This window comes from Trichoderma camerunense (genome assembly GCF_050948025.1).
Source record: "Trichoderma camerunense strain CBS 138272 chromosome Unknown V8C40scaffold_20, whole genome shotgun sequence".
Taxonomy (NCBI): domain Eukaryota; kingdom Fungi; phylum Ascomycota; class Sordariomycetes; order Hypocreales; family Hypocreaceae; genus Trichoderma; species Trichoderma camerunense.
This window is the reverse complement of record NW_028145350.1, coordinates 485332-510707: the sequence shown is the minus strand read 5'-3', so window position 1 is coordinate 510707 and position 25376 is coordinate 485332. Positions and strand designations below refer to the sequence as shown.

Sequence of the window (25376 nt, the reverse complement as noted above, 5' to 3'; positions counted from 1 at the left end):
AGCGCTCTCCTTCTTTTCTTTCCCTGGATTTATCGTTTGTTTCTTATCGCTCGCTCTTATCCCTGGGGCTTTGACTTTGTTTCGATACCGGTGTTAAGCGTTTACTGCATACGAGTGTGAGCTGTGTCGATTGTACATAGAGGAGGATATAACTTTTGTATATGGAGTTTAGGCGTGTAGGTTAGTGAGGAGTAAGTGAGCATAGCGAGTGAATTCTAGCGAATGAGACAAGGCGCGTATCAACGTCCTGCTGTATTCCTTTTGGGAAATCCTTGTTGAATTATTTAACTCTGCACCATAGTCTTTATGCCTTACTAGAGCAAACGTGAGAATCACCATGCTCATTCACAAGACCGACAGAAAAGATAGCGCTAGTATGGAGACTGAGGGCGCAATTTAACATTCAGTGTTGCCTATTTGGGCATCCCCCGCCTTAGCGCAGACGAGTCTGGCATTCTGATTCGAGCTGAGCTGAGCTGAGCTGTTGTTTGGCGGCTGCTTATTAGAACAACTAAAGTTTCTACAGCACAGAGGGGGAAGCGGAGCCGGAGGACCACCAACTCTTGCTGAATGCCGTTCGATGGGACAACTGCGACCGACGGCAGGATGGTTAAGACTTGAGAACGCCACGGTGGCATTGCACATGAAGCTTAGGGTAGGGGTGTTTATTGCAAATTGAAGCCTGTTATCCGCTCATCAAGACCCGACGTCAGCTTTTCATCATTTTCCTCCTCTTATTTTTTTGGAGTATTATCTAGCTAGCAGGATAAGTGAGAGAGTTCATCTTATCTGCGATAGCAAGCCACAATCAGCAGGGAGTTTAATGCCCGATGTGGAGAGCTCTCACCCCTTGTAGTATTACTAGCTATGTATGTCGGTCTTGTACAGAGAACGAACCGAGACTACGAGCTTCTTGGTCAAACAAGTTCTACCCATCAGCATTACTTTAGCTTACTCCTGATACGACAATACGCTCCTCGCTTGTGTCGCATAAATGTAGTAAGTCTTCCGGGCAAGAAACCCGGACGCGCGGACTGCGTAGAATCCCGGTCGTGAAAAAGCGGTTCCCGGCTAAGTCGCTATTAGTTGGGGTGGAAGGATGAGTTTCAACATTTTGGGATGCGAACTCCGTTGGGGCTGGGGAACGGCATTCGTGGCAGTCGTTTTCCTGCCTGGGCTAATTGAGAGCGAGTGAGAGGAGGGGTCTTTAATGGAATCAATGTAAATAGTAGTCGTTATTTTTGGATTCCCCTTTTCTTTACTTATAGTTTTATTTCGTTTGACATTTATTCCTTATTCTTCCCACATTTAAACTCTAAGACTCTATCTACATTTTAAAGATAGGAAAAAGGGTCCCAAAACCATTTTATTGTATCGGCAACACAGGGGAAATTGAGAAACCTCTATCAATCACGGAATTATCGGTGGATGGGGCTGAATACGGTAATCTGATCTACTGGATTGTGGTTTGAACTTTAAAAACCATTCTAGAACGCATCTCTCTCGTATCCCTCTCGTTGTTATTTCCGTCAAACTCTTTATTTGCCTCTTTTTCTAGAGTCTTCCCCGCGTTTGCGGTTGCGACTCTATCTTGGTTTCTATAAAGCCTTGGTACATACAGTGACGACACCCATTTTCCTTTTAGGTGCCGTGGCACCAACTTCCAACGATCGACTGGCGTCCCAACAGACAACACACACACACACATAAACAGGGCGCGACCGAGCCTCTGAAGCCATGGCGCTCAAGCTGATGCTGGCGACGGCTCTCCTCGGCGGCGCGGGATGGACGTATTTGGGCGAGGATGCGTGGTCTCGGGCGTCGTTTGTCCAGGCTGCGGCGGTCCTGCTGCTGGCGCAAGTGTTTGTGTATCACGGCATCTGGTCGCTGTTTGTGTATCCCTTTTGGTTCTCGCCGCTGCGGCATCTGCCCACGGCGTCCGGCGGCCACTGGCTGTTGGGCCACGGAAAGAAGATCTTGGCCGCTAAGCCTGCGGTGTTGTTTAGAGAGTGGTAGGTTTCATGTGTACTCCATACTGCTTAGCGATTGATGATGGCTGACTTGGCCAAACAAGGGCATTGAATATCCCCAACGACGGACTCATCCGGTACTACTGGCTCCTCAACCGCGAGCGTCTACTCATCACCTCTCCGAAGGCCTTGGCCGAGGTACTCGTAACAAATAATTACGCTTTTCAGAAGCCGGAGAATGTCAGGTCCATGCTCGGCCGCGTTCTGGGCTACGGCGTGCTGTTGGCCGAGGGAGACGAGCACAAGCGCCAGCGTCGCAACTTGATGCCGGCCTTTGCGTTTCGACACATTAAAGATCTGTATCCCGTCTTCTGGGACAAGGCGCGGGAGGTGGTCCAGGCCATGACTACTGAATGCGGCAAGCTCGGAGAGGCAGAGTTCGAGGCCGGCGAGTGGGCGTCCAGAGTCACCCTCGACATCATTGGCGTCGCCGGCCTCGGGAGAGACTTTCACGCAATCCAGGATGACAACAGCGACATTGTGCAGACGTACAAGTTTCTGTTCAAGCCTAGGCCACCGGCGAAGTTCTTGGTGTTCCTGGCGACTCTGGTGCCCACATGGTTGCTTCAACGACTACCTCTGGAGCGAAATAGGGCTATCGATGGGGCGGCCCAAAAGATCAAGTCTGTGTGCCGGGATCTCATCCGAGAGAAGAGGGAAAAGATGATGGCCCACAAGGGGCGCACGGATGTGGACATTCTCTCCGTGGCGATTGAGAGCGGGCAATTCACCGATGAAAACCTAGTTGATCAGCTCATGACGTTCCTGGCCGCCGGTCATGAGACGACATCGACGGCGCTGACGTGGGCCATCTATGAGCTCGCCCGCTCGCCCAAGATGCAGACGCGGCTGCGCAACGAGATTCGCGAGAAGCTGCCTTCTACGGACGATGTCAACGCCAAGATTACGAGCCTGGACATTGATCACATGCCGTACCTCAACGCGGTGTGCAATGAGTCGTTACGATTCTTCAGCCCTGTTCCCATGACTATTCGCGAGGCTACTCACGATACTACCATCCAGGGCGTGCCCGTCAAGAAGGGCACTCGGCTCACCATCTCTCCCTTTGCTGTTAATGTTGACCCAAAGCTCTGGGGCTCAGATGCTTCTGAGTTTAACCCGGAACGGTGGATTTCCGCCGAGGGAGTTTCTGACGAGAGCAACAAGAGAGCTGCGAGCGGTGGAGCTGAGAGTAATTATGCGTTCCTGTCGTTTCTACATGGACCGCGTAGTTGTATTGGCATGGGGTTCGCCAAGGGGGAGTTTGCGTGTTTGTTGGCGGCTTGGATTGGTAGATTTGAATTTGAGCTGGTGAATAAAGAGGAGATGGATTTGGATAAGATTGATATTAGGGGCGGAGTGACGGCGAAGCCGGCGAATGGGTTGTATGTGAAGGCTAAGGTGGTGCCTGGATACTGAGAAACTTGAAGAGTGGGGGAAGGAACGACATTTTGTGAAAAGAGATGGGTTATATATAAGAGCTGGGACTAATGAGCGTTTGGGATTGACATTGGAACATAGTCTTTGCAAGAGGAGGAATCGACACCAAGTTGTGAAATGGAAGAAGACTCATTCTTGGTAATGGGGGTGTAAGATTGAAGTCAAGGGGGGGAGCAGCAGCCCTTTATATAGGTGTTTAGTAGACGGATTATGAAATTCTTCACTCTGTTGGGTGGTTAGGCTTTCCAGTTGGTGGACTTCATACTTTTAAAACTTGAAATAATCTGCTTGAGCTATTCAATTGATTCGTTAACGATAGAATTGAGTCGTCATCTCAACGCCACTTTGAGTAATCATGAAATATGAGTATTCACTCAAGAGGAGTCGTTGCCATAGAGTTTTGGACCCTGAATTAAATGATTTGATGGCCAGCCACAGTCCACAAATATAAAAACCATATGGTAGCCACATCAAGGTACGGAGCACATGTAGCTAATAGCTTCACAAAGCCTCCCGTGGAGCATAAAGCGCCCAGCGAAACACTATCTGTCTAACAATTAATCTTATCTCATCTGATTAGATGGTGATGTAGATTTACATTGCTGAGACTCAAATAGTTAGTAGTATCTTATCAGGCCCTCCCGATCAGTTTTACCGATTCCTCCGTAAGGTACTGTGAGAATGATAAGAAGACATGTCCTCTCTTTGTACCATTTCGAGGATCGACATCTTCCTACCTTAGGTTAGGAAGATCTTGATGGCGTGCATATTGCAAGACACGCGGGTGTCCGTCATGGTGAATTTGGCCTCGATGCTCAGGCATGCATACATGAAGAAAAGGCGTCATCATTTCCCAACTACAGGCGTGTGTGTGTTTCTGGGCTCTTGCGTTGTAAGCGAATGAGTTGTGAGAGTGTGAGTGGGTTCCGCTGTAAGTCCTCGCACCTCGGTTGCACGTCTGGCTTCGTTTTGGCCTGAGACAAGGTCTCGCGATGATGGGTGATAGGTAAGACGGAGCCTAGCTTAACGAAAATGGCATGATACCCATGTAATGCTGCTGGAGACAAGCTCAGACAAGCGCTTCCATCAAAACGTCGATTATTATCACTTATTTGGGCCACGATGACATGGCCGTGCCCTGCAGGGTAAGTCAGTCGGCGCGCGTCCGTGTGCACCTCCCGATGCTTGTCGCCCTTTTTTTGTCACCCTGTTTTGGGATCTGTGAAAGATGCAGAGCAAGGTGGCACATACTGCAGTGGTTACAGTAGGTAGTGCCAACTGGCAGAAAAGCGGGGGTTTCGGCGAGCAAAGTCGGGTAGCGGTCAAGTATCAGATAAACGATTTTGATGTGGTCAGACAGAGTGAGACAAAAATGTCGCCCAACTGTATGTGTCTGTCTCTCTTGCAGCGTCGGAGGGGGGGTCGAAACGGGCGGCTGGAGGGCGTTTGATTGGCTGAGAGGTGAATGGACAGGACTGGACAGGACAAGTACCCGCTAAGGCAGCAGAATGTATCCGCCGATGCATGTGGGAGGGACTGATTCGATGTGAGGGTGAGTGAATGGGTGTTTAGGCATGTCTCACTTGGGAGCTGTTGGGAGAGGGGGAGGGAACATCGTGTGTTGCCATTGGTTCAGCACTAACAAACAAGGCCGTTGATACAGTAGCAAAGTAGCTATCACAAGCTGGAGCTAAAGTAACTCGAGAGCATGAGCATTGACAACACGCTTGTTATGAGCAGCCCCACAAGACGTAATGCGAGGAAATCCCGTTAAGCGGGACCTGGAGGTCAGTTGTAAGGACGGGGTACGGAGGAGCTGCTATAGAATTGCAAAATGCAGCGTTGACATGTTAATGATATCAATGGATACACTTGTACCTACCTATGTAAAAAAAAAAAAGTTCACTCTGTGTGCACTCGTTTGCAGCCCCACGCGTTGTTTCCTTTACCTGGGTGCTATGTGAGGTAATACGAAGAAATTCATGGACATCAATCGCGTACCACAAGCACCCTGGCACAAACAATCTTCGTTTCCCTCTCCCTTGCTACAGTATAGTAGGAATCGGCAAAGACAGTGCAGATAAATACAACAGTTGGACAAGAGCTCGCCGTACACGCTCGTCTGAAACAGCACCGGAAACTACCCCAGCTCGTTTGCATCTTGTGTCTTGCCGCCAGATCTCGATAGTATCGTATCGCCAACATTCAACGCTGCCCCCTTTTTTATGTCTGGTCCAGCTCTTGTGATCGTTCGCTGGCCAGCTGAACTCGCCGCTAAGGCCCATGGCGCCGCAGCCTGATTGGCCCTCCCGCAGCCACAGCGACCGGGCTGGCCACCATCTTCAGGCCCCGGGACGCCTGAATTGTCAAATTGTTCGTCGCCCCAGCCACCGCCTGTCCACGGAGCGGGTCGGGTCGACTGGGGGTTGGAGCGAGGGTTTGGCGTCGTGCTAGTTCTAGTTGCATCAGCTCTGCTCTTCCTGGAAACCAAAACAAAAAAACAATCCATCCTTCACAAGCAGCACGATCCAAAGGAAATTCCCATCGTGTTACTGGCAGAGTGAGTGACCAGCCCGCCAAGCCAGGTCAGGTCCCCACGATGCCTCATCCCCGCCGCCGGAGCCCGGAGAGCTCCAGGAGGCGGAGGCGCGAGAAGCGACTGTCGCGCGAGGAGAAGGATAGCCTGTACTCGTCCCCTAGCAGCATCACGCCTCAGCAGATGCCGGGCAGCTACAGCGCCGACAGCCCACAGCAGCAGCAGCAGCCGTATCAACCTCCGCCTCAATCCCAATTTCAACCTCAATTTCAACAACCACAACAACAACAACAGCCTCCGCTGCCGCTGCAGCAACAGGCTTTCCCCTCACCGCCGCCGCAGCAGTATCCCTATCCGCAGCACTACCAGCAGATGTCGCTGCCAATGCCGCAGCACCACACGCCGTCGCAGGATGCGGCCCAGCCTCGGTCCCGGGCCTCGTCGGGCTCGCTGTCCTCGTCGCCATCCTCCTCATCCTCCTCATACACGGAAATCACTCGAGTATATCCCACCTCTCGCTTTGGAAACTTCATCAGCACCTTTGTCAAGGCCCCGTCAGAAGTGCGCCGGAAGCATCGCCGCAGGGGCAGCGGCACCAAGAAGCGCCGCGGCGTTTTCTTTGGCGGCGGCAGCAACTCGTCTCACTCGTCAATCAATTCCGACATGGCATACGGCACCGGTTTTGTCAAGAAGGAAAAGGATCGGTCCACGCGCTACAGCAGCTCCGTTGCGGGCTCCGCCGTATCGGGTTCTCGACAGCAGCAACAACAGCAATATCCCCCAGCCGCCGCCACCAGGCCATCCCCTAAACTACTTAATGAGGGGAAGCGTAATAAGACGGATGAAGAGATTCTTGCCATTGGGCGTCAGCTGTCAGATCTGGCCCGGAGATCCAACGAGGAGGACTTACGCGCCGTGGGAAAGACCCGGCCGTCCGGACTAGCATCCACCGCCGCCGCCATCAGTGCACTGCGAAAGAGCAGAAAGGAAGCCAAAAAACGAGGCCTTGCGGGCTCCAAGAAACACCGCGCATCATCTTCTGATGAATCGGACTGGGAGTCGGCCTCCGACGATGACGGTGATTCTTCCGAGAGCTCCTCGAGCGATGACAGCACGTCTGCTCTGGCCTATGGCGGTGATTCTTCGCGTTCCAACGTCGCACTGTCCGGGCTCATGGGGGCCGCTGCCGGAGCCGCCACCGGAGCCGTTGCCTCTTCCGTTGCCAGCTCCAAACCTACGTATCATAGCAGGAAGAGTTCTGTTGTGGATCCACGCCTCTTCGGCCCGGTCAACTCATTGCGTGGGCTGGTTCACACCCCATGTGGGTTTGGAGATGAACAGCCGCCTCCGGCTTCGATGAGCTCAAATCGTTATGACAATGATAGACCGGCCACCGGCGAATCGCAGGCCGATTCCACCCACCGCCCGGGACCCATCCCCCTTCAGCAGCCAATCCCCATGGTGCCCGTTTCCAACAAGGTCTTTGAGGCCGGCAGGCGAGATTCTCGAAACAGCTACCGCCGTCAGCTCTCTAATAGTGGGAGCCTTGACCCTACCCTGAGTGGCGGTGTTGCGGCTGCAGCAGCCGCTGCAGCAGCTGCCATGGCGGATCAAAGAGGGCCTTGGACCGAAGACCGTATTTATCGCGATAATGTAAAACTCACTCGTCCGGATCCAGAGGAAGATTATTTTCAGCGGGACCAGGCACCCTTTGAAGAACTGGAGCGGCGGAGGGCCAATCCGGAGGTATACTATAACCGCCGAAACGATAATGATTCCCCTCGACTAGAATCCGACCGCCAAGTACCCGACTATGGCAAGGACTCGTCTAACCTGCCTAGAGATAGCAGGTCCTGGATGGAACTTCATCCAGAAGAGCGCAAGGAGACCCTGAAATACCAGACTACCTACGATGCTCATATGAGAGAGACGGAGAGGCAGCTACGCGAAGATAAACTCCGCGATGCCCAGAGGCAACAGCAGCAACAGCAGCAACCCCCGCAACCCGCTCGTGCGATAAAGGCAGGTGACCGGAATATTGAGACGACTGCCCAGCCCGTTCCAAAGCCCCTTATTGACCCTTTTCAATACCAGGTTGCCAATGATGCTTTCAACACTCCCCAGTTCAACACGCCCCGCCGGGGACGAACACCCGAAATCGTCACCGTCGATCGTGTTCCCAATTTTGCCAACCCTTCGCCTGCCCCTGCCTCTGCACCCCTTCCATCTCAAATGCCGTTGCGACCGCAGAGCAATGCGGACATTAGGCTCAGTCGAAAGGACTCGTATGAGATTGAGAGAGCAGCCGAAGAGAGGAGAAGGGGAGGTGAGAGTGAGTCTCGGAGCAGAGACCCTCGGGGTGGGTACGAATACGAACAAGAGGAAAAGGATGCTCGGTCGATCCTGGATGAAGCCAAGCACTCGACGATCCCGGTCGCTGCCGTTGCCATTGCTTCCGCCATCGCCGTCGAGGAAGAGCGGTCACGAGAGCGTAAACGCCGCGAATACTCGGATGATGGTTCTCGAGATCGAAACAGGCCAGCAAAGGACGCTGTCCAGGAGGACGCAGACAGATATTATCGCGAGTCTGTGATTGCGCGAAAGATTGCGTCTGATGAGATTCGGTCTCGCAGCCACTCCCCCGATGAATCCGTGGTGGATAAATGGGAGAAGCCGTCGGCTGAAGAATCATTTTCCATCGTTGCACCTCCCAGCATGGAAGATAGGGAGCATGACGACGACGAAAACCCTTACGCGCCTCCCAATGCCGATGTCAGGATTGACAATGAAATCTTCCCACACGAGACTGACCGGTTCCGAGCCACCAATGGGCTTGATGCCGCGAGATTCACGTCTCGGGACGCTTCATGCGAGCGTGAACGTCCCTTGCTGAACATCGTTCGTCCCACTCCGGTGCCCAGCCCTGATTCCACATCAGTAGGGCTGAAGAAACCAGCGGAAGTGCCTGCATCTCGAGAGATTGAAAAAGAAGAAGAATCGATTGCGTCATCTGAGGATGAAGAATCCGATCCAAAGGGCGAGGCAACGCACTCGTCACCAAGCGGCAAGTCTGTCACTTGGGGCGAGAACTCGACAAAGCGATTCGTAGTCGAATCTCCCGAATCTCGTAGTCGTGCAGAGTCCCCAAACGAGTTGGCTGAGACGGAAGACAAACCCAGGCCCCGTCTCAGCAAGATTAGCCAATGGGGCAAGATCGCTGCCATGATGGCCGCTGGCACCGCCGAACCGACCACTGAGCTTGATCGGCACACTGCTTCGCGGAGCCGTGATCTGCCTGCCGATGACGATGTCAACGGCGCACCACCTGTTCCTGGCCCCAAGCCGGCTAGCCCTGAGCCTGAACAGATGCCTGGGACCTTTTCCGATGATCTCGAGTTTACAGCTACCGTGGCAGCCGGCCTGGAGAAGAGCGGGTTCGATCCTAATATTGTAATTGACGATCCGGATTTCCGCCGCCGAGGCTCTCGCCCAGCCGATGCCGAGCGATCAGTTGAAGAGCCTGTACCAGCCCCAGAAGATGATCTGGCAAAAGACAGGGAAGTGGTAGCAGACGAAGAAGAGCTCTCGTTGGCTGATACAGAGGAGTCGGAGGATGAAAAAACTCAGAAGCAACGGAAGCTCAACGCACTGGAAAAATATCTTCAGATGCGACAGTCTGGTGAGATCAAACCGCCGTCTCAGCCGGCCGAGCCAGTCGAGACGCCGGCCGTAGTGGAACGCCCAGTCACGCCTCCTCAGAATAATGAGCGACGAAATATGCTAGAGAAATTCCTCCAGCGTCGACAATCAGGCGAGATTCAGCCTCCACGCGAAGTACTAGAGTCGCGTAACTTGGAGCCGGTTCCTGAGGCTCAAGACGATGACGAGGACAAAAAGGCCAAGAGAGATAGGCTGGAAAAGTTCCTCCAGATGAGACAATCCAACCAAACCGAGGAGCCCGAGACCACAGAGGCTATACCAAGGCACGAACCTGAGGCTGAACAGCCCCCGACAAGGACACCACTCCACCCGGAAGCTCTGGCTCAATTAGATGACAGTGCCTCCGATTTTGCTCCCAGCAAGTCAAAAAAGAAAAAGAAGAAGAAGCGACGAGATCGCCTAGATGACGAACGATCCGGGCTGTCCATTCCGGGCGATGAGGGTACTGAAATCTCAAGGATTTCGGTGCCCGGTGACGAGGCCACCGTCTTTAGTGTTGAAGACTGGGAAGACTGGGACAGTTCACCAAGATCTACGCGAAGGTCTATGGTGGCTTCAGAGCTGTCCACCTCTAGCAGGAGGAGCACCCGGCCGAAGCGCCGGAGCGGCACAGAGAAGGACCTTCGTGAGATTGACGGCAACGAGCCGCCGCCATATTCGAGAGATGGTCCCACTGATCATGATGACGAAAGAAGGCCGAGAAGCCGGGAGAGCAAATCTTCACAGTATAATGATAATAGCGAGAAACCCATTTCATCGCGTAAACGTAAAGACTCTTCCGGAAAAAAGTCTGGCTTTCTCTCAGGCATCTTCAACAAGTCCGGGGGCAAGGAAACCATTAATGAAAAGGGGGACTCTTTTTTTGAGCAAGCCGGCATCCTTGGCGCGGGTGCCGGCCTAGCGAGCCTTGCTGCATCTGCAGCAACGGCCTTAACTCGCTCAAATGCCGCCGATGTCTCCTCGGACCCGGAGAACATCTCGCGAGATCTCCCTGGCTCGAGCCGGGAGGATGAAGATGTCTACCCCGTGATTGCTCCCCGAGCAATTGCTATTGACCCCCAGTATGGAGATCTGCTCCCTCTACCACCAAGCGAACCGGGTACTCCCCTAGATGCCAGCCTTGACAAGCTGCCGGGCCTGCCCGACAGTCGCCCTGGGACACCGGATGAAGATCGGGCCCGGAGATTTGAAAAGACCCATCGCCGGCAACGAAGCAATCAAGAAAGCTCCCGCAACAGGTCACACAGCAACACTGCTGTCCCTCTAGCACTGCTCAGGGGTATCGGGTCTAGCCCTTCCAGCCCAGTTATGGCCTTCAAGCCTCCCCGTACGCCACCACGGCCAACCTCCTGGGATAGCACCAAAGAGTTTATGCCTCTGATGCTTCTCGAGCATGCTAGGCGCGGATCAGCTGACCTGAAAGGCGAAGAGCTACCGCCTCTACCGCCCAGTGAAGTCTCGAGCGAAGCCGAGGGCGGAGCAATGTCTGATCGGGAAGAGGACCGACTGTCATCTGCACTACGACTACGTCCTGAAGACTTCCGAAGCCCCATGCCCCCCAACGATGGGTTCAGCTCTACTGATCATCAACTTCGACTCCAGACCGACATTCCGACAATGGGCAGATCTGTATCCGACGAGGGATCCGAAGGTTCCACGCCAAAGGCAGACTTGACGTATGAGCTGCCGGTTCCGCCTACTAACAACACTCTAGGCGATTACGACGCACCTGCTCCCGTTGAGTCGACCCCTTCGTCGGGCCAATCAGCCAGGACAGTGGATGCTCAAGCCATACCGAGCCCTACAACTCCTACACGGCGCTTCCTCTCTCCCAACAAGGATATTCGCCATCATGCCGAAGAATTGACCTCAGCAGACGCCTCCGACGACTTCGAGACCGCACGCACCTCGCCTGCTGATATAAACGACGACGATGAATTATTTGAACCGCCGCCCATTGAGCCATCGATGCTTGGCGCTATTCCTGAATTTTCAAGACCCGCAAAATTCTGGGAGGACAAGGTACCGGAACATTCAGAACCGACATCTGTGGATAAGGTGATTGAGACTTTGCCTAGCGTTAAGAATGTCCCAAAGGACCAGGCCCAGGCCCGTCAGGGGAGCCCCAGCTATCTAGACCCCTTACTAGAATCCGCCGAGGAATCGTCAACAAAGGGTAAGAACAAATCCCTTTTATCTGACGCGGAAATCGACCCCGACTTAGCTGCTCAACCTACGGCCGACGAGACATTGGCCGCATTTGTTGGGGTTCCGGAATCAGTTCTTGCCAAGGAGCCTGCTCTAGATGCCGACAGGGGATTCTCAGACGACTATACTCCGATCAAGGAACGCAAAGCACTGCCAGTGATGGTTGAAGATGAGTCGGAGCCAGAGCCTGAACGTTATGCTTCTGGACCGGAACTTGAGTTGGATAAAGAGCCAGTGGCGGTTTTTGAGCCTCTCGATGAGGTTGTTGAGGCACCATACACTGAGACTGTCGACATTGTACCTGTGTCCGAAGAGCTCTCGTATGACGCCATTGCTGAACCAACTCAACACTCGGATTCCGAAGAAGTTGAAGAAATCGTCATTGGTACCATGCCAGTTGCAAAGTCTCGCGAAATCACTGATGCTGCTACCGAAGTAAAAGCTGAGCCTGTCCTGGAGGAGCCTGAGCCTGTCCAAAGAGATGCCGGGCAGGAATACCCAAGGAAGCCTGATGCATCTCCAGTTATTGAAGACTCAGAGGAGTCGGAAGAAGAGGAGGAAACAGATGAGGAGGACGACTCTGAAGATTCTGAAGAGTCGGAGGAAGATTCTGAGGAAGAGGAAGAACACGCTGTTGCAGATGTCGGAAAACATGTCGGAGAAGAGGGCCACGCGGTTCGCGATATGACGGCGTCTGTCGAAACTCTGGGAGCTGTTTCTGTTGTGTCATCGAGCTCTAAGAAGAGCAAGAAGAAGAAAAAGAAGAAGAAGAAGAAGAGAAAGAGGAAGAAGAAGACCAAGGCGGCGGCGGCAGCAGCAGCAGCCGCAGCCGCAGTTGCAGCAACAGAAGCCTCCCATGACACCCCCATTCAACATGCCAAGGTACCCGCAGAGTCTACCACTATGCCAATCGTGGAGCCTGTCACTGAGACCCACTCGGATGTCACAAGAGACCTTCCTACGGAGTTTGATCGAAATGACTCCGAACCCCTTGCACAGCCTGCACCTGTTGATGCAGTAGAAGTGGTGGAGGAAGTACCCCTTGATCTTGCCAAAGAATCTCCTATTCAGGAGCCTGTATCAGAGGCCCCGGAAGAGTTCACACGAGAGATTGCAGAGGAACCTATGATTGAAAAAGCACAAGAAGTCGCTGCATCTCCCGAGTTCACTCCTGCCGAAGAGCCACAAACTATACCATCAACTGCTGTCGAGAGTACAAATAACGAGGCAGACGGCTTGGAGGATGAGCTTTTGAAGTGGGCCAATACCGATAGTGAACCGATCCCCCATTCAGACCATACCAGGGTCGATGGGGCAGACACACTCGCACCGGAGCTGAGCGATGAACAAGACGGTGAAAAGAGGAGCATCCAGGTCGAAGATGGGACCATTGCTGTTGAAGAAAAGCCAGAAAGTCTTGCCCCCCTACAGGAAGAGTTTCCCTCACAGGAAGAGGTCTCTGCTCCCGTTAGCGCCGAATCCGACCCAGTTTCCACTGAAGAGGTTCCTGCCGATTTACCCGCCAAAGGAGAAGACGATGACTCTGCTGATAAAGATCGAGAGGTAATCGTAGCTGATGAGGCGGAGCCTGCTGCAGAGGAGACGCCTCTTGAATCTCCTGCTGTAGCTGAAGAGCATGTTGATGCAGATGTCACAGACTCATTGGCTTCAGATGCTGATGAACTAGCATCTGTTCCACGAGAAGAATCGCCTTCTGCTGACCGCGAATGGGCGGCTTCTCCTGAATATGAAGACACAATGTTGCCCACAATCATGGAAGAGGATGGTTTTGAAGAGGGTATTGAGGGTGAAGACGAATTTGACCGAGATGCACCCTTCAGCGACCAACTGTCCCCTATCCTGGAAGAGTCATTGGAAGATTTAATGGAAGATTCGGCCCCTGAAAAGACGTCTGATCAAGAATCCATCGAGCCAACACTAGGGTCTATACCAGAGGAATCAGCCTGGAGCATTGGTCGAGCTGAGGACCAACCTGAGCAGCAGATCGCCGAGGAGACTAGATATCTGGAGCCCATTGGAGAGGAATCTGATGCTACAGCCGTAGTAGAAGATATTTCTCTCGAACCGCAAATGGATGAAAGTGTACCGCGATCCATTGGTGAAATAGCCGAGATGCCAGACAACAAACCTCTCGACTGGGCTCCTCCTCAGCTACCTTCATTTGCCTCTGACATTTCTGAGCCGTTGTTCACTCAGGGTGATGCTCCTTCTGAGTATCCTACTCAGCAATCTCCTGCTAGCTATGGACCGACACAGATGGATGAGAGTTTTGCAGTCCCTGAGGAGCCTTCTCGATCGCCACCACCAGTACCGGATACTGCAGATGAAGGAGACTCTAAGGCAATCGAACCTGAATACTCTGAAATCCCGGTAGTCCCTGAAGAACCTTCTCGCGCGCCACCTCCGGTACCCAATGCTGCGGATGAAGGCGATTCCAAAGCCAACGAATTCGAATCTCCGGAAGCTGTCGTAATACCAGAGGAGCCTTCTCGACCGCCGCCCTCTATACCTGGTGCTACAAACGAAGCTGAATCTTTGGATGCCGTTGAAACCCCCGAGGAGCCTTCTCGACCACCACCCCCGGTACCTAATGCCGCAGATGAAGGTGACTCCAAGGCAAATGAAGCAGAACTCTCAGAAGGTCTTGTAGAACCTGAAGTTGATGTTCCAGCATTGGAACATCAGGACAAACTCGAGGAAAACGTGGCAGACTTCACTGATGCTGCTGATATCGCCCCCTCTGTTGAAGAGCGCGAACTGGTTGACGAGCAACTGTCTACCGCAGCCCCTGATGCTACTATCCAAGAGCCTGAGCTCAAGGAAGCTGATCTACCAGCAGAGGGAGACAACGAAGAAAGACAAGAACGTTCTGTCTCCCTTGACCTTGAGCCGACAAAACAAGAGGAGCAGGAGCCGGTTGCTAGCGACTCCGCGCCTCCGATGGAGTCTATAATATCCCAGTTTCCTGCTTTACAAGAGGAACACAAGGCACAAGATGACATGGCAATTGAACAACCCTCTGGTCAGGATTTGAATCCAGATGTGACTCCGCAAGAAGACCAAAGCACACTAAATTCAAGGCCCTCCGAGCTACACGAGGAAGACCATGAATCCAAGGATGTGGAGCCTGTATCTCATCAGGAACCCGAGACAATGCCACTCCAGGAAGCCGACCGAGAACTGGATCTGGAACCCAAAGCAGAGCAGGAGGCTGTCGATGATGGATTGCAGCTGCCGATGAACAACACTGACTTGGAAAACGAGGGTTCTGGAGATATTTCTAGGGAAGTTGACGTGGATACTACCAAATCGGATACGCATTTAGAAACTGGAATTTCAGAGGACGCTCGACCAATTCACGAAGAGGAGCATAGGCCGGAGATGGAGAACAACGACACGGAGAATCTCGACGCGGAAAAGGGAGAAGAGAAATCGGAAAATCCTGAACCATCTGTAGAACTTGATTCGACTGGTACTTTAGACCCCTCAGTGGAAAACAGCTTTCCTCAAGAACCTAATATGACATCTGAACTGGAACAATCTACACTGGAAGCTGAAATAGCTGCACCAACAACTACGCCACCAAACGCAGAGGAGAAAGTGGAGTCGGAGTATCCCCTTCCAGCAGAAGATTCAGAACAAAGAAATCTCGCCCAAGATGGTGCTTTTGCTCCTGTAAGCACAGAGCTTCAAGAGCCCAGCGCAGAGATTGAGCCTGCCGCAGAGGCCGAGCTTCAGACCGAAGAACCCCTGGTACCGCAAGAGGCTGAGCTACAGACCGAAGAACCCCTGGCACCGCAAGAGGCTCAGCCACCAACTGAAAAGGAGATTAACGAGCCTGAAAATGAACGCCAAGGATCAGCTGTGGCTGAAGGCCTAGACCAATTTGAGGCCCCGGCAGAGATTATTAAGGAAGACTCGATCGACACTACGTTACCGGGTTCGGATACGGTGACGGATGCCAATGATGCTTCACGCTTGGACAATGATACTACTGTGGTTGATGAAGCACGCTCTGATCCTACGGATGTTGTTGACTCTGGTATTTCCGAGGCGACTCGGGATATTATGCCGGCCGTCGAAGACAAGGAAGCGGCTGGTGATGATTTGGTTCAAGAAGGAACTTCTGAAGACCAAGTCACTCATGATGTACAGCCAGAGGTCCCTAGCACAATGACAGATGCTCCTGTTGAGGATGAGCCTAAGCTTGAGGAAGCTCAGCCAGAATTGAAACCCGAAGAGCTTCCGTTGGAGCAAATCTCTGATGAACACCAGCAAGAACCCAAGTCTGATGAGCCTGAACCAGAGCCAGTAGTCGAGGAGGCTAACAGAGGATTGGACCCTGTCTTTGAAGAGATTCAGCAAGAGCCAACACTGGAAGAGAACCCGCAAGTACCAGCTGTTGAAGAACTTCACCAGGAGCCAGTATCAGAGATCCAGGAGCCCAAACAGGAAGAACCCCACCACGACTCATCTGATGATGAAAGTGAGCACGAGTCACAGTCCAAGGAGCTCGAGCCGTCTACGACAGACTCTCAACTGCAAGACGTAGACGAGGCAACGGCCAAGAAAATTGCCAAGAAGGAGAGGAAGAAGGCTCGAAGACGTGCTCGTGCAGCAGCTGCCGCTGTGGAAGAAGCTGTTGTGGACCCGGTCGCGTGGAAAGATGACGCTCAATATCAATCTGCCACTGAAGAGATATACAACTCCCACCCTCTCGATTCAGCTAGTACAGCTGAGCAAGATGGTCTTGTATCCGATATCCTAGAAAAAGAGGCAGGTGTTGTTCTGAAGCCTACGGATCTAGCTCAGCCTGATGCTCAAGCTCCTGAGCTCGACACGATTTCGGAATCTCACGCCTTGGAGTCGACTTATGACAAATCGATTGAGCCTCCTGTCATTGCAGAAAGCGATGTACCTGTTGATAATGTTGCCGCGGATTCGGAACAATTGCCACCTGCTGAGGCAATTAGCCTGCCGACTGAAGAACCGTTGTCTACTGAGCCGGTTGATCAGCCTGAACCTGAGGCTGCTTTGCCGGCTGAACCTCAAGAGGAAACTTCTAAGCCTACAGAGGAACCCCAAGAAAAACCATTTGTTCTTGATTCCCCTGAAGTCCGACAGTCAAGAACCTGGGAAACGGACAAGTCTCGCAAAAACTCATCCATGTTCTTATCCATTCCCGGAGCAGCAGACTCCTCTGGAAGTGAAGAAGACAGCGACGATGACGCTTCGTATGTATCCGATATGTCATACCAGCACAGCGAAGTTGGATCTTTTAGATTCGGTGGACCAAATGACTCTACGTCAAGACTTACCGGCTTTGAGGTGACTGCTACTCCACGTGGAGAGCAACATGCCCACAGAGATCGACACAGAAAGAAGAAAAAGAAGAAGGGAGGCAAGAAACACAAGCGCAAGAAGTCTCGCAGTGGCGGAAGTGAACGCGGAAGTGACCCATCATCCTCGCTGCCAAGTCTCCCAACGACTTCGAATCCCAACCTCGCCGGCAGTGTGCCTAATCTCAATGACAGTCAACCTTCTGTTTCCGATGAACTCGTCAACAAGGAACAGCAACCATCCTCCAATGTCGGAGAGGGTGCCGCCGCTGAGCCTCCAGCGACAGTGGCCGGTGGGTCAAGAAACATTGACGAACTTTTGTCTGAATTTGCGGATGATCCTGAGTTGATGGATCCTCCGCAGAGCCAGCGCGTTGGAAGCATCACTGCCCCGCTAGATACTATCCCTGAAGATGCTAGCGGAGAAGATGTAGGATCTCCACGGCTGAAAGAGCCCATGAGCTTGCCTGACAATAAGGATTCCGAGACGTCACGTCCTTCTGGAGAAGAGATCGATCCCGCACCTCAAGAGGAAGAGCCAGAAAACGCATGGGATATGTTTACGGGCAACTGGGGCAAGTCTTCGGGGAAAAGGTCCGAATCTGACCTTACGAGAAGTTTAGAGCTCGCCCCGGACGAGAGGCCGCCCCAAGATCTCTTAGATCGTAAGCAGGCTCATATGATCCAAGATGCACCCCTGGTTGACGAACCGGCGGAGATTTCTACACCGCAGCGAAGGAATAGCCAAATAGACAACACGGCAAGTGATGAGCCTGCAGGGTCAGAACTGCAAGTTGAGAAGCGACCCTCATCCTTTTCTGGAACCCAATCGCCAAAGGGAAACGACCCGAAAAGCATGAGGCCAGGCTCAGCATCTAGCCAAGGTTCTAACCAGTGGCTCGGATTTCTGTCTGAACGGTTCGGCCCTAAAAAGAAAAAGACTAGGGACAGAGACAAAGACCCAATAGGGGAAGATGACAAAGAAGACCCCAATGAGGAGTCTTTTTTAGGGAATCCAGCTCTTCGGAAAAGCGGTGACGAGAGGAGCTGGGAGACAAAAATCGAAACACTCGATGACTTCTTGCAAAGGAGTGGCAGCCCTACCACGCCAAAGAAGCGCAAGAGACGTCAACAATCTGACACACCTACTACACCAAAGCGGACAGAAAGCATTGTGGAGGCTAGAGATGATGGGGATGCCGTCGAAAGGAGACTTAAGCGTGGAGATGTTTTTGGAGGACAGTTGGTCGACAGCCCAATTCTTGAGGCAATGGAAGTCTTGGGACCTTTTGAGCTGCTGAAGCGGAATGCCCAAGTGGAGGATCCGATCGGCGGGCTTCTTCGGGAAGCATCGGAAATATCGGTGCTTCCCCCAATGGACATGATGTCTGAAATATCTGACTACGATTTATCTGATTATAGGTTGTCGCCACGCGGGTTGCCCTCAGTGGAGGAGCTGCCGGAGGCGGAAGCCGAAGCGACAGCCTCGGAAGTTGGCTATTACAGAGACAGTAGCTTTTCCGGAAGCCCGCCAAGCCGATCAAGGAGACACAGCACAAGCACGATTCCTATCGAAGACAATGATGATAAAGTACGCGACAGCGGGATCGATGCAGACTGGCTAGAAGCTGCCATGAAACAGCTCAAGACTCCTGAGCCGATGAACAGGACGCCAGAGCGCCAGCCCCAGAGACGCCTACGACGATCTACGCTGGGCGGCCAGAAACTACGGGAACCTACGTCGCTACGAGAGGCAGCAAAAGACCCTGAGAAAAAGACAATACCGGGAACCAGGGAACGAGTGTTGACGGGAACAGGAACACGACCGGAGACTCCAACGGGGAGATCTAGTCCCACTAGGAAAGGCTACGGAGCCATCACTGGGATGGGCTTTGGACGGCTTGCGAACGGAAGGGTATCACTAATGCCCGCGTCTTCGGCCTCGGAACGATCCGACACTCCTCCAGCGCTGAAACGGTCAGTCACATCACCAGTTACTTCAGCGCCTCTACGAAGCCTGCGACGAGCCGTCAGCGCGCAGATTGGGCCGGGACTCCAGCGACCGGAGTCGCCGTCAGTGCCGCTGATGCCAGCGGCGACTGAGCAGCCTCGAAGCGTCTCAGACAGCAAGATCCCGTCAGCCACAGGACGCCAGACGGGAGATGAGGCGCGGGCCGACCCCGGTCGAGGTCGCGGCACGCCCAATAGCGGGCTGGTGCGACAGCGGACCCCTGAACGGCTGAAATTCTCACAGCAGGACGGCAGCACAGTGCGATCATCGTCGAATCCAACGCCGCCGCTGCTGAGACGGGCGGAGAGGCGCTTTTCGCTGCGCCAGCCAAACAGCAGCACCAGCTCCATCGCGCCGAACCCGATCCCCAGCCCGATGCCCGCTAGCACCAACCCGAGCCCAATCCCAACGCCAACGCCATTTTCAACGTCAACTTCAAAGCCAGAGCTGGCGACAGCGCCAAAGCTAACATCGGAGGCACCCGTTGCCAATGAAGGCCGCGTGCGCGCAAAGGACAAGCCGGACGTATACGTGAGTGAAAAGACTCTCTTTTGATCTTTTGAAGCTCTCGTCACATGATTTGTGCCCGCAAATGACCCGATCCACCGGCGTGCATGAGCACGGTCCGGGCTGAGTGTGCCCTGTTTATTTTTTTCCCAGCGCCCAGCCACCCCAGAACTGGCAGCGCCCTCACCGCCCAGCCTCGTGATTTTTTCCCACCCCCAGCAGCTCCGCCCAACTGCTGCCAAAGGTCTGCACCCTCAGCTTCTGGCTTTTCTGATTGCCTGCTGCCGAAGTGCTTGCATGTCGTGTTTGGTCATTTGCGGGCATTTCCGATTGTGTTTTTTATTTACTGAATTATAGCTGTTAATTTTATTATTCATTTTTCTCATTGCATTTTTCTTTTATTGGCCTTGTCGGCGTCGCTTCGTTCTAACACATTGGGCTTTCTATAGGATGGTTTCGGCGAGGGCCGCATCGGCTCGCCCTTATCACCAACAAGGCCTCACAGTATGCGTCGGCGTCAGAGCATGCAAGTCCTCGAACTCGAGGCCCGAGTCGAGCAGCTCATAGCCGAGAACCGCTTGCTCTCCGATGCTCGCCATAGCACCGACCAGCACCTGAGCCATCGTGTCGTCACCGCTCTTTCCGACCGGGACACCCAGATCGAGAGTCTCAAGCAGACGCTCAAGTTCCTACGAGGCGAGGTTTCTCGCCTGACCGAGGTCAATGATGGCCTCTCAAGCGCAAACGCCGAGCTGGCCAACAAGGACAACAGCCGCTACGCAGACCTGCAGGTCCACGCCGACCGGGGCGAGAACCAGGATGCCCTGATGCAGGCTCTGCGCGACAAGGACGCTCAGATTGCAAGCCTGACGGCCAAGCTAGACGCCGCCAAGGAAAAGATCCGTGAGCTGCAGCGTCAAATCCTCGAGTCCCAGGCTGCCGACGTGCAGTTCCTCAACATCAAGGATGAGGACTACTTTGACCACCGTTGTCAACAGCTCTGCTCCCATGTCCAGCAGTGGGTTCTGCGCTTTTCCAAATTCTCCGACATGCGGGCCTGCCGCCTGACAAGCGAGATCAACGATGAGAAGATCATCGACCGCCTTGACAACGCCGTCCTGGATGGCTCTGACGTTGACAGATACCTCAACGACAGAGTCAGGCGGCGGGACATTTTCATGTCCATGACTATGAACATGATTTGGGAGTTCGTCTTTACTCGCTACCTCTTTGGAATGGACCGCGAGCAGCGACAGAAGCTCAAATCGCTGGAAAAGCTGCTGACAGAAGTCGGCCCACCACAAGCCGTGCGCCAATGGCGTGCCGTTACCCTTACGTTGCTCTCCAAGCGTGACTCATTCAAGAGGCAACGAGACCTGGACACGGAAGCCGTGGTCCAGGCCATTTACCAGACCCTATGCAAGGTCCTACCTCCGCCTTCTAATCTGGAGGCTCAGATCCAAGCCCAACTGCGCAGGGTCATGCACGAGGCCGTCCATCTCTCCATTGAGATGCGCACGCAAAAGGCCGAGTACATGATGCTGCCGCCTCTGCAGCCGGAGTATGACGCAGACGGCGAGCTTGTACAAACTGTCCAATTCAATGCGTCCATGATGAATGAGCGGAGTCCGTCCTCGCTGAAGCTGACCAACGAAGAGCTCGAGGCTCGAGGCGCCATTGTGCGCGTTGTCCTCTTCCCTCTCGTCGTCAAGAAGGGAGACGACGATGGCTCCAACGACGAGGAGATTGTTGTCCATCCCGCCCAGGTGCTCATTGCTCGCAGCAAACTCACGCGCCAACCCACGCCATCTGACGGGGGGAGGGTTTCTGTGGGCACTGGCCGTCTGAGCGGCGGTACCAATTCTCCCAGTACCAGAACGTCGGATGTCATCTAAGGAAGATGGCGAGACGGGGAGAGAGATGATGATGATGCTTATGATGACCTTTTCTTCTTCTTCTTCTTCTTCTTCTTTTCTTTCTTCTATTCATACGTATGGCTTGAGAAAAAAAAGTTGAGCGATGGTGTGTTTTTCCTTTTCCGTACATATATCTGTTATACTTTCATGGGTTATTTTCAGTACAGCTATGTTTTTTTCCTCTTCTTCTTTTTTTCTATTTTTTTCTCTACTGGACGGACTGCGGGAAAGCAAAGCAACATGTTTCAACATGGTTTGATGATACGATATCCCATTGGAAAAAAATATTTCCTTGTTTCCTGCGAAACGACCTTGTTATATCTTCTCCTTTGGGTTGATGGATATGATGAAACTTTCCGTCGGACTCTGGAGCGACCTCTGTACTTAATTATCGACAGCATTTGTGTGTGTGTGTTTATTCATTTTTTTATGCCATGAATTCTGTTTTCATTTTATGCGTCTCTTAATTCTTTTCTCCTTTTCTTGTTTTGGCCTTGGGTCTAGATTACGATTTGATGAAATGAAAATTACTAGAACATTCTCCACCAAAGACACATATTATTTTGACGTTGACATTCAAAGTTCCTTTGTCTGTGGTCCAATCAATCGTGAAAACTGGGTAGATGGCTACTATCTACTACTCGTAGTATCTAATAGTATCCTGCAGGTCTGAGCGAATTGGCCCAGAATGGTCTCAAGATGACGGAGAACCTGCATGCGTTTGGGCATTCGTCTCTCCACCTTTGGGCATTTACCCGCCCAATCCAGCGCCTCTTTTGGAAATCCCCCCTCTTCTGTGTTGCGTGACTTTGTAGAGACGATGGCAATTGACTTGTTGAGGTTCTTTGGCTTAATCTCATGTATTCATCTATCGTATTCAATCATTCTTCAACGGCAAATCGATCTTGCCGCACATAGCTAGTCCGACCATTCGGCCCAGCCCAAGCAACCCAAATCAGATGGGATCATGCCCTCCCCTCCCCCCTCTCAAGGCCCCTTGTGACGGTCAACCATCCACCTCCACCCGTCGAGCGTCCTCGAAACGTCGCTGGCGTGCTTGTCGCCGTGCGTCTGCTTAACCATGCCCAGAAGCCACTGCAACCACGTCGTGCGGCCCCATTCGCCCCTTTGCAGGTCCCGTGTCACCAGTTCGGCCACGCGCGCCAGCACCTGCGGCGACACGGCCCTGGTTAGCCCTCGCTGTACGCTTGCGCACCGCTGCAGGCGCCGCAGCTTCTGCCGGTCGTTGAGGTGCGCCGCCTCCAAGTACCACTGGCCCATCCTGTCGACGAGGGCCATCTTGGCCTGGATCTCGCGGGCGATTTCCTCCGGAGCCGCGGTGGGCGCCGTCGCGAGCCGCGTGAGGTCCATGGCTTCCCAGTGTACCGGCCGTGTGATTTCTGCATCTTTGATGATGCGTTCGACGTATGGGGCCCATGCTTCCCAGCCCCATGTTGTGATGTGTGATTCATGGCCGAGTCGTAGTCGAAGAGCTTCGTAGAGCTGTAGAGCGAGTCTGTGATCGTCACATGCTGTAGCTATTGTCCGCGCCGAGTCGATGGACATTCGAGAGAGTGGAAGTGAGGATAAAGCGTGAATGAGGGCGTCTGTTTGATTGATATTCGTGAAGAAGCTGTAAAGCTCCGCCAAGATGTTGCTGGCGCTCGGAAGGCTATAGATTGTGGAGAACAAAGCCGCCCATCGTTGTGATAAGGAGCTGTACTGCGTTTGTGTAAGTTCAGAGTGGGCATTATCACTGATGACACCCGTTGATCTTAATCGGCCGATTATAATCTGCCACAGTTGGATATGTCGTGGACTAATCTCATGAGACATGATCAAATCTCGGTAAGATTGTGTAAACTCTTCATTTGTTGTTGTTGGATTGTATGCTTTGGCCATTAGCCATGAAAATCGTAATTTCCGACTAGTCTCCAGGTCCTGCTCTTGCTGTGAAAAAAGAGTGGCCATTTCGGCATCCAGAGTATGTAATTGTGTGGGAATCAGCATCGAAAGGGCTTCTCCGAATTGAGCTGCGGTAGCTGTCCAACTTTTGGAAACATTGCTGCTGCTCGCTTGAGCCATCACAAAGCGTTGCGCCAAGATTGATATTTGATCCATGGGAATCTGAGATCGGACCCAGGCCGGCATCAGACCCATCATTCGTTTGAAAAGCCTGATATTCTGGTAGCCACCTCCTGTCGTGCAAACAATATTGGCAAATGCCATCCAAAGGTCCAGCACAGCGATATTGTCGGGATTTCTCTTTTGCGCAACGCCAAGGCCGGTCAAGAGGGTGCGACGAATTCTAGCGATGAATTCATTTGCCATTTTCGGATCTGATATCTTGTCCCTCAAAGTTTGGTCGAGGGGCTCCATGGAAAGACGCAATTCTTCGACAGAAAGTGACGCAGTTTCCATCCTGAGGCAGTAGTCGCGCCGAAACAACTTTCTCAACTTCTCCAACGCCCCATCATCCACGGCATCAAGAAGGAGAATCCTGTCTCGTAATGCTGCCAACTCCTGGGGTAACTTTATCGGCATAGAGACATCATCATAAGCATATTCAGTTGCGGTAGCTTCTCCGCTTGATATGCTAGAAAAGGCAATGTCTGCTGACGGCGGCTGAATAAACGGTTTATCGGCATCCGACTTTTCGAGCCACGATATTAGGCCGTCAAAGAGCACCGAGGGGCTGATTGCCTGCTTCTTTCTCTTCCGCTCCTCCACAGTAGACGGCGGCTCCCATTTCCATTCGCTGGGAATCCAGGCAACGTCAAAGTGCCATAGCGGGGGAAATGTTGACGACGAGGGCATAATTCCCGTCATGTTGCGCTTGCCCAATTGGCGACGGCGGCTCTCGAGGGGCCCAGAGTGCGAGCTGAGTCGTCGACATGACGCGGCAGCGGAGAATTGGCGGTAATAATGCTCAATGGCCTGCCGAAGCATCGAATCTGTGATCCATATGGCGGACGAGTGAGAAACACGTCCCACGGGGCGGCATTGCGCCGCGGACCGCACTGGCATTGCAGCGCCGCGGACGAGGGAGTTTTGACGGGACGGCGGTGCGAATTATGGTCGAGACATTGCAGTGGTGTTCGGGGTTAGGGAGATGTGACAGCGGCTCGGCGTCTTGGTGAGCTGTTGCTTGCTTGGATCTTGGATATTGGAAGCTTCCATCAAGAATTCGATACATGGGCTTGGGTGGCCCGCGGGCTGTCGGGAAAAACTGTAGTTCCGGTGGGGGCGGGAGGTAAAAGCACAGGTACAGAGGTACAGAGGTATAGAGGGTACGGATGTACTCCACGGATGTACTCCGGATGGTAACAGGTGAGGCACATTTGGCACGGGGAAATGCTGACAGCATCCCAACTCTGCTAGCCTCTAGGGGTCCAGCACCTCAGCGATTGCCCGAAGTTCAAGTATCTGTTGCTACTGTTGCTACTTTCTGCTACTATCGATAATTTAATCTAGCATCTGCTATTATTGCTATATTTCTCTATTGGTAGTTTCTGGTATTATTATTGATCCATCACTTACACTATGTATCTGTTAAAAATAAATTGACATGGGATGCTGGATAGCAGAGTTGGGGTGCTGGCAGCCAGCATTTCCCATGGCACGGAGCACCGGGTACCTTGCCTGCAA

At 52.9% G+C, this 25376-nt stretch overlaps 5 protein-coding genes across 5 annotated transcripts; 4 read left to right on the top strand and 1 right to left on the bottom strand.

Moving 5' to 3' along the window:
* Positions 1-1253: 1253 nt before the first annotated feature.
* On the top strand, positions 1254-3764 carry V8C40DRAFT_255424 (cytochrome P450). Its single transcript, XM_083218048.1, has 2 exons — positions 1254-2012; positions 2075-3764. Exons 1-2 carry the CDS (start codon positions 1738-1740, stop codon positions 3447-3449), a joined length of 1650 nt encoding a protein of 549 aa, XP_083068981.1. The 5' UTR covers positions 1254-1737; the 3' UTR covers positions 3450-3764.
* Positions 3765-6489: 2725 nt separating this feature from the next.
* V8C40DRAFT_109180 (uncharacterized protein) lies at positions 6490-20089 on the top strand. Its single transcript, XM_083210761.1, has one exon. The coding sequence runs from the start codon at positions 6670-6672 to the stop codon at positions 19858-19860; it is 13191 nt and encodes a 4396-aa protein (XP_083068980.1). The 5' UTR covers positions 6490-6669; the 3' UTR covers positions 19861-20089.
* V8C40DRAFT_255413 (uncharacterized protein) lies at positions 19737-22296 on the top strand. The gene has a single exon (XM_083218047.1). The coding sequence runs from the start codon at positions 20319-20321 to the stop codon at positions 21705-21707; it is 1389 nt and encodes a 462-aa protein (XP_083068979.1). The 5' UTR covers positions 19737-20318; the 3' UTR covers positions 21708-22296.
* Positions 21792-22305, top strand: V8C40DRAFT_109194 (uncharacterized protein). Its single transcript, XM_083210762.1, has one exon. It carries the CDS (start codon positions 21876-21878, stop codon positions 22164-22166), a length of 291 nt encoding a protein of 96 aa, XP_083068978.1. The 5' UTR covers positions 21792-21875; the 3' UTR covers positions 22167-22305.
* Positions 22303-24987, bottom strand: V8C40DRAFT_255410 (uncharacterized protein). Its single transcript, XM_083218046.1, has one exon. The coding sequence runs from the start codon at positions 24753-24755 to the stop codon at positions 22716-22718; it is 2040 nt and encodes a 679-aa protein (XP_083068977.1). The 5' UTR covers positions 24756-24987; the 3' UTR covers positions 22303-22715.
* Between the last annotated feature and the right edge of the window lie 389 nt (positions 24988-25376).

Excerpts from the sequence above, each read along its gene's own strand:
- V8C40DRAFT_255413 (XM_083218047.1), top strand. The coding sequence starts at position 20,319 with ATGCGTCGGCGTCAGAGCATGCAAGTCCTCGAACTCGAGGCCCGAGTC.
- V8C40DRAFT_109180 (XM_083210761.1), top strand. The coding sequence starts at position 6,670 with ATGGCATACGGCACCGGTTTTGTCAAGAAGGAAAAGGATCGGTCCACG.
- V8C40DRAFT_109194 (XM_083210762.1), top strand. The coding sequence starts at position 21,876 with ATGGGTTATTTTCAGTACAGCTATGTTTTTTTCCTCTTCTTCTTTTTT.
- V8C40DRAFT_255410 (XM_083218046.1), bottom strand. The coding sequence starts at position 24,755 with ATGCCAGTGCGGTCCGCGGCGCAATGCCGCCCCGTGGGACGTGTTTCT.
- V8C40DRAFT_255424 (XM_083218048.1), top strand. The coding sequence starts at position 1,738 with ATGGCGCTCAAGCTGATGCTGGCGACGGCTCTCCTCGGCGGCGCGGGA. Across the intron at positions 2,013-2,074 it reads GCGGTGTTGTTTAGAGAGTG|GGCATTGAATATCCCCAACG; the intron begins GTAGGTTTCATG and ends TGGCCAAACAAG.